The sequence below is a fragment of the Ziziphus jujuba genome, chromosome 1 (genome assembly GCF_031755915.1).
Source record: "Ziziphus jujuba cultivar Dongzao chromosome 1, ASM3175591v1".
Lineage (NCBI taxonomy): Eukaryota > Viridiplantae > Streptophyta > Magnoliopsida > Rosales > Rhamnaceae > Ziziphus > Ziziphus jujuba.
The window spans coordinates 14,886,846-14,895,873 of NC_083379.1; the positions used below are offsets into that span (position 1 = coordinate 14,886,846).

Sequence of the window (9,028 nt, forward strand, 5' to 3'; positions counted from 1 at the left end):
AGATGCAGGTAGAATAAAACACTATAATTTTGATGATGGGATTAGTATTAATACTGACAATAGCCTTCATCACCTTCTTCGCTTTCTGATAGCCTTGTAATTATTCCTACAAATTCTTGGGTTGATGGATTAATTGGTAAATTCAAAAAGTTTAAGTTAAAAAAGTGTATTAAACGATGTGCTCAAGATTGCTATAAAATATCTCTTTGAGACCTTAGGGCCTCGTAAGTTGTTTTCGTTGTATTGTGAAGAAGATCGCAGGCTCGTTTACTCACCTCTCGCTTTTTCCTGTAATCTTGGTTGCTGAAATTCCATCTTCCCAAAGATTGGATTTGGTAAGTATTCAGCTCTTTGATCAAATTGCAACAAATTATAAATTGCTAGTCTAAATTAGAATATGTTTTTACATAATATAGTCTAATTAAAGTGCATTTTCTTAAAATATTTAGTGATATTAAAATTCACTTAACTCTTGTATTTAGGTGGGGATAGGAGGGGAGACAAAATATGGGATAAAAGAGTTCAATCTAGATAATGATTATTGTCACGTTTAAAAATTTAAGTTATGAAGAAATAAAGTTTCTTTACATATATAAACAATTTTCTTATAAATTTTATATAGCCCATGGCCATGAAAAATATTATAATTAAGAGCGATGGTAATAACATTTTTAGGATTAAAATTCAAAATTTTAGTATCAATAAAAATATCAAAAGTTAAAAATATGAAAATTTTCATATATATATATATATTGGAAAGTATCAAATATTAATAAAAATTTATAAAAAATGATGAAAATTTATTTAAAAAAATAAAAAATTTTAATAAAATTTTAGAATTAGCTTATTTAATCAATTAATTATCAAATTGGTTATAAAAATTAAAACAATATTGAATAGATATTATATTTCTCTTAATCAATTTAATTTATAACAAACGTTAATAACCATAAATAAATTATTATTAATAAAAATATGCAAACAAAAAATATATATTTGATAAAAAATATTTATTAATTGAGATAAATCAATTATTACAATTACATTATATTTCATAAATATTATTTCAATACTCATAAAATTGTTAAATGATTAAAAATTATTAGTCTCTTACTTATTCTCATTTTGAAATATAAAATGTAAAAAATAATTATTAAAATATATATCTCTTTAATAATTTTTTATATAATTATTAATATGTCAATTATAAAGATCATGTATTAAATGTAGCTGTCATTGATGTTTAGTATGATATATTCTATCGTCTTTTTATTTTTAATATTTACTTAATATTATTAATTTAAATACTATCAATACCAATGCTACTTAATATTGTATTTCTATGTTATTATTTTATGTTATTATTTTCCATTCTTATATAATCAATTATTAATTTGAATTATGAGATTGCAAATGAATTTATCTTATACAAAATGTATAACATGTATATATATACTTTATCAATAAATAAAACTTATAAAAGTTATTCAATTTAATTCATTCTGTTTTATTCATATCATTAAATATTTAAAAGAAAATTAAAAAGTTAAAAAAAATTATTACTAAAGATAATTTGGTAAAATAATTTAATAAATATCAATAATGTTTACGAATTTTTTTATAAAATTTTTTTTAACAAGTTTCATAGATATTTTTACAATTTTCGTGGAAATTTCAAAAATTTACATGTAAATTTCTTAAATTTTGATAGATATTATGGATTTTTTAACTAAATTGTTAAAGATTCAATGTGAATGTTTTGGCTGAAATTTCCATAGAAATTTTGGTAAAATTTTAGAAATTTCAGTGAATATTATGGAAATTCTACCCGTTTTTATTTAGGATCTAATTTTTTTTTCAACCCCTTAAAAAAATGAAAAAAAATCTGAGAAATTTTGATGGAAATTTTAGATATTTAACACCTTATTTAGGACAAACCTATAGCAATGTTTATTGTATTTTAGATAGAGAGCCGACCAAACGAAGGTGGAAATCCCTTTTATAGGTTGGGCTTTCCAGCGCATCCGACATTTTGCAAGAAAAATACCCTCACTAATGACCAAAGTAATGGATTGAGCTGCATGTCAGGATATAGCTGTTATGAAGCGGGGCATGGGACATCTATCGGCGGTGGAAGTCGTACATCCAAGTAAATGATTAGATCAATCCGAACGGATGTATTGAAATCTTTCCACTTCAAAATGAAAAAAAATATAGTATTAATAAGAAATACTTTTATTTTAACGTAATGACATAATACGAGAGAAACTTACAGCATGTTAAGTTTTGCTTAATTTGGATCTTGCATAAACTGGTTCAAATTCCCAATATGCACAGTAACTATTATATTATAATTTCGTTCTTCTTTTTGAAAGAAATAAAAATGAATTGGGCATATAATTTTGAGAAAAAGAAATTGTTTAGCTTGATGTGATCTGGGGCACAAGTCGTAGAAAGTGAGAATTGGTCTTAACCATATATATATATATATTTCGCAATCAGTGATAAAAATATTGATTTTGATGGAAATGTCAAAGGTATGATTTTTTGAAAATATCGATGAAAATATCGATATCGATAAAAATATTGATAAAATTATAGAAACCGTAAATATTTAATTTAGAATATAAATTTTTGTATATGAGATAATTAATATAATAAAATAATATAAAAATATAATAATAATAAAATAGTCCATAACTATTAAAAATTATTGTAAGTAAAAAAAAAAAATACAATATTTATTAATAATAAAATATAAAAAAATTAACAAATAATATTTAAATACATGAAATTCTTCAATACGATTTATCTTATTCGCATTCCCTCTTTATCGGTAATTTATTGTTATTATTTTTTAAAACCTTATCGGTGAATTTATTTATTTATTTTGTAAAATTAATTTTTACATTGTCACTGATGATTTATTAAATATTATTGTTTTTTATTTAAATTCAGTGTCATAACAGTGAAAATAGTTTTGATAAATTATAAACAAATTAAATTTTAAATTATTAAAAAATATATAAATTCCAATGTGGAAATTATCACCAATCATGGAATGGAAGCTTTTTAGCACAAATCACCAATCACCAATCACGAATCACGAATCATTGATCACCAATCATGAAGAATTCCAAAATAGTAAAAGAAGCATTGAAGCTTTTTAGCACAATGACAGTAAATTAAACAAAATTTAAAGTTGGTTTTGAGGTCCGAGGAAGAAAAAAAAAAAAAAAAGAGAAAAAAGAAAGAGAGTATTTTTTTTTGTTTTTGTTTGGCAGATACAGAGAAGGCTCTCTTTGGGAGCTCAAAGACCATTGCTCCAATGGACTTTTTTTTTTTTCTCTCTCTCTCTCTCTTCTCTAACCAAGTAACCAGGTCCCCATCTCTCTTCCACCGAAAGAGATGAGAAAGAGAGACAGCAAAATTTCCAAAATTTTTCCATCGACAACTGATATCTCCACAATTATTCATCGGAAACCCGAGATTTCTACCATTTCAGATGATACCGGCGAAATTTCCAAAATTTTCCCACCGACAACCAACATCTCCATCTGGTTGCTACAATTATTCATCAAAAACCCGATATTTTCACCGATTTCATATGATACCGATGATATTTTGTGGCAATGATTACATTTCCTAAGCACCACGACAAATATTTCTTCTCCCCCCTCTATCGGTGTCGTCGGTCTTCGAAGTTTTCGAAACTTTCTAAGCACCACGACAAATATTGTCACTGAAATTTTGAAGTTCTCGACGACTTTTTCTTCCTTGGTCGCAATTAATGTTTTATTTTATTGCTTGTTCAATATTTACAATGTCTCCATGATCTTTTCTCTTTTTGATAGATGTTAACCATGTACAAGACCTTATACCACCCTGCTGCAACAATGTAACTATATACTGCGATGGACTCTTTTAGTCATATCCTGCGAAATTATAGTTTAAAAAATCAAAATTTTTTTATAAAGTTTTACAAAATTTTTGTTTTGCCTATATATATAAAGTAAATTTGAATTCTATATGGGAATGGATAAATTTTTTATAGTACTTAGCGAAATTTTTGATATATTTTTTTAAAAATTTTCGTTAAAATATCCATGTCAAATTCTTATTAATTTAGTTTAAAAATTTATAATTTTCGTGGAAATTATAAAATTTTGATTAAAATTTTAAAAATATTTATTGAATTCAATTTCCATAATTTCTTATATTTTTTATTGAAAAAAATTCTAAATATTATTGATGTTTAGTAAATATTTTTGCTAAATTAACTTTATTAATACGTTTTTTTTAACCTTTAAATTTCCTTCCAAACATTTAGTTATTTAAACAAAAAAAAAAAAATTGAATAACCTTGATAGATTTCATTCATTAATAAAGTATATATATATATTGCTATATTATTTTTTTATGAAAATGAATTCCCTAATTATAGGTTAATAGTTGATTATAGAAGAATAAACAATAATAACATAAAATAATAATACATATTATAAAGAATCTATGTTGATATTATTTTTATTAATATCATATAATAATTATCATTGAAGGTAACTACATTTGAAACAAGATTTATGCAGTGATTTACATGCAATATTTATAGAGACACATTTTTTTATTTATTACTTATTACATTCAAATCTTCAAATGAGAATAAGGAAGAGGCTAATAATTTTTAATACTCAAGAGTTTTATATGGTATTAGGATGACATTTATAAAATATAATACAATTATAATAATTGTTTTATATATTTTAATTAATAAACAATTTTATCAAATATGTATTTTGGTTTTGCATATTTTTATTTATAATAGTTTATTTATATTCAGTAATTATAACATCAAGAATTATACAATATTTTGTAGATAGAAAAATGAAAGAAAATTTTTTTGAAACAATTTCTTTTCTAAAATTTTAGTATGAATTTTATTTTTTGAAAATTTTTGGTAGGAAAGTAGATGTTTGGTAGGAAGACAAATGAAATTCAGTAAAATAAATCAGTATAACAAACTTTTACTAATTTTTTTATAATAAAATATTTTACTAATTTAACATAAAGAAAACATTTCAAAAAAATTTTGGTAGGAAGAAAATAAAAGAAAATTATTTGAAAAAATTACTTTTTTCCTAAAAAATTTACTTTTTTTTAAATACTTTACTAATTTATTAAAAGAATAATAGTTATCTCCCTTAGAAAAGTCTAAAAAATTTTAAGTTTCTTTTCAAAGTTTATAACCTTTTTTTCATACTAAAAATTTTGGAAAGAATTTTAAAATTTTATAAACTTATTTAAGGGAGGACTATTTTTCTTTTAATAAATTAGTGAAGTATTAAAAAATAAAAATATATTTTCTCAAAAAATAAAACTAAATAATATATACATATTATAAAGATTCAAAATAATAAAAAAAAAAGACATAAAGACCTATGAAAAAATGTAATCAAGTAATTTTTATAATATAAAGTAATTTTTTTAGAAACATAAAATTGTTATAAAAAATACATATTATATATATATATAGAGTCCTACTATGGTCAGGACGGACGAGACAAAAAAAGTGCGGTCTAAAAACATGGGAAATTGCTCAGCCATTGGATTACAATGAGTCTCGCAAACGGCTCAAATTACTTTTTGTCACATGTGAAAAATAATTGCGGAAAATTTTACATTCCTTTAATATTCCCGCTATTCATTTCTTGCCTGGTGCGCACTATATTTTCACACAGATCTGGCCATTTAAAATTTCCCACCCATCATCATAAAATTTTCACCAAACGGTGTAGCTGGGAGGCTCGACTTGACCATTTCAAAAATCCGTTGACCATTTCAAAAATCCCAAATCCTTCCGAGTCGGCCACCTTTCAGAACACTGCACGGCCGTTGGCGGTACCATACTTGGGGTTAAATGTTAGTATTTTGTTGCCTGTATCGTAATCATTAAGTATAATTCATTAAATCTAAAGATAAAATTTATAAATTTTGACAATGTGTATTAATGAATTTCTTTTTGTTTCCAATTTAGGAAAAAAAAAAAAGGAGGAAAGAAACATGGACAGAGAAGAAGAGGAAGCTCCAATTGTAGGAAGCCCAGGTTTAACCCGTTTTATACATGTTCATCTATTAATTTTGATTGCTTCCATCCCTTCCCTGTGAGCTTCATTTTTGTAAAATCTATGCTTCCATCCTTTCCCTGTGGCATTAATGATTAATAGCATGTTATATAAATTATAAGTAGTCAGTAAGTGTGATTTGGAAGTGGATTGAAATGTATTATATGGAAATTAATAATGATCATATGTTGATTTTATTATCTCAGATGGCAACGTGAATGATTTACAGTATGAAGCAAATAATCATCATGTTGGCAATGTAGAAATATCCCTGCTGTCATGCTCTAATGACGTTGATGATGTTTACATTCCCCAAGTGTTGAAAAACTTAAAACCAACAGTTGGACAAGAGTTTATACCGATAGATAAGGCACTTGAGTTTTACATTAAGTATTCAAAAAGGTGGGATTTAGTGTTCATAGCAATTCTAGTAAGAGACGTAAAGGTACTAATGAAGTTATACGGAAAGAAGGAGAATCTTCTAAAAAGGGTGGTAAGAAAAAAAGGTGTCGGGGGATAACAAGAGATAATTGTAAGGCAAAAGTAGCCGTGGTTATGTCAAAAATGGGGAAATATGTCATTAGTGTATTTGTTGAAGAGCACAGTCATCCATTATCAAGCCTTAAAAAAGTCCATTTATTGAGGTCACATCGTAATGTGTCTGAAGCTAAAAAATCACTAACACAGCAGTTTTCAGCAGCAAACGTGCCAACTCACCAACAAATAAGTATTCTTGAATTTGAAGTTAGGGGTATAGAAAATATTGGGTGTACGAAGAAGGATATTTATAACAATGAAGCTAAGTTGCATAATGAAATGCAGGGCCAAGATGCAGAACTATTGAAGGAATATTTCCTAACAGAGCAAGAAAGGGATCCATCATTTATGTTTAAAATAGATGCAGATGATGAATGTAAATTGATGCGTTGTTTTTGGTCTGATTCGGTTTGTAAGAGAGCTTATGGATGTTTTGGTGATGTAGTGGTATTTGATACAACTTACAACACTAATCAGTATGGTATGATATTTGCACCTTTGGTTGGGGTTAACAATCATTGTCAAACAGTGATATTTGCATGTGCATTCTTAAGTGATGAAAGAACTGAATGTTTTTTTTGGTTATTTGAGCTATTAAAGAAGAGCATGCCTGCAAACACCCCAAAGATGATTATCACCGATCAAGATCCTGCAATGATAAAGGCTGTAGCTCAGAGCTTACCGAATACATTCCATAGGTATTATAGTTGGTACATACTTGAGAATTTTTCTATATATTTAAATGCAATCACTTACAGGGATTTTTACAAGGATTTCAAACACTGCATTTGGGAATCAAAACGTTCGAAAGATTTTGAAAGAAAATGGAGTTCTATCATCGAAAAGGCGAACCTACATGACAATGAATGGTTAAAGTCAATATTTAAACTACGTTCGAGATGGGTGCCAGCATATGTTAATCATGTATTCTCAGCTGGAATGTCAAGTAACCAATATGCAGAAAGCTCTCATGCATTTTTCAAGAGGTACATTTTGAAGAAAAATTTATTGATGGATTTTATACTTCGATTTAATAGGGCACTTGCACATCAACGTCACGAAGACTTAAGTGCTGATCATGTTGATATTAATGAGAAGCCTGTTTTGAAACTGCCATTGGAAATGGAGAAGCAAATGGCTGAGATATACACACGCAAGATTTTTTATGAGTTTCAAGATGAGTTGTGACATAACTTAGTAACAGTGCCACAAATTGTTAGTGAAAGTGATACACATAAAATGTATACGGTCCAGAGTTGTCCAAATGGAGGTGTCCCAAGGTTTCAAGAAATTGCTTATGATAAAGTTTTGGACTATGCATCGTGTAGCTGTAAAAAGTTTGAGAGTGAAGGGATTCCATGTAGACATATTTTGGCATTTTTGCGACTCTTTGATGATATTCCTCTGCCAAATCGATATATAATGAAAAGGTGGACTAGAGCTGCAAAGTCTTAAATAATATACGACAAGGAAGGTTTAGAGATAACTGGAAAAAGTGGTTCAATGTTAACATGGCGAAGTAAACTATTCAAACTTTTCTTAGAACTCGTTGATAGCATCATGTTAAATGAAGAGGCAGCTGTAATTGTGAATGATGCTCTGCAAAGTTTGGTTGATCGGTTTAAATCCATAGGTGGTAGCACAAAGAGTGGAGGCATTTCTGAAAAAGGTAGTAATGTTAATCACACAACTTTGAAAGATCCATCTCAGGTAAGGGCAAAGGGACGTGGAAGAAGATTAAAATAAGCTAAAGAGAAGGCAAAAAATGCTCCTAAGTATAGAGGTCGACGTTGCAATGGATGTGGAAACATTGACCAAGCACACGACAAAAGAAATTGTCCAGTCCTTAACAATTGGTAAGACAAAAAAATTGTATTATTTATTGGTTTTATGCAATTGGAACAATCACATCATGTACAAACTATTATGGTTTCTATGTAGGTCCTCACAACAAGAGAATATATGTCAACAAGAATCGGAATTTGAATATGATGCTGACCAGTTTTAATTTTACAGGTATAAAACTAGGTTATAATTGCTGTATGCCTGTTAAATATCTTGTTCCTGATGCCTATTCGAAATTAGTCCTTATAGTTTTCCATGTTTTGTTATGCAGGGCCACATTAGCAGCTTAAGGGATGACCCCTGCGTGTGGACGACCAGGCCTGCAAAACTGATGCGTCAATAATTGTTTCCTTAGTTTGGTGCCGTTGTCTAAACCTCCAAATACAAAGTGTCATAACATTTTTTTGGATATCAAAGAGGACTACACTGACGCTACTACCTTGTAAACACGTTGGCTTTGTACCCCGAATATATTTTAGACAAAATAATTACATGCAAATTTTTTTATTTCTTCTTTCCACTCA

General features: G+C 27.5%; 1 protein-coding gene across 1 annotated transcript; it reads left to right on the plus strand.

Annotated features, from left to right (window-relative positions):
- The first annotated feature begins 6,686 nt into the window (after window positions 1–6,686).
- Window positions 6,687–7,847, plus strand: LOC107419167 (protein FAR1-RELATED SEQUENCE 5-like). The gene has a single exon (XM_048480219.2). The coding sequence runs from the start codon at window positions 6,687–6,689 to the stop codon at window positions 7,845–7,847; it is 1,161 nt and encodes a 386-aa protein (XP_048336176.2).
- Window positions 7,848–9,028: the final 1,181 nt, after the last annotated feature.

Coding starts and splice junctions, on each gene's coding strand:
- LOC107419167 (XM_048480219.2), top strand. CDS start 6,687: ATGGGGAAATATGTCATTAGTGTATTTGTTGAAGAGCACAGTCATCCA.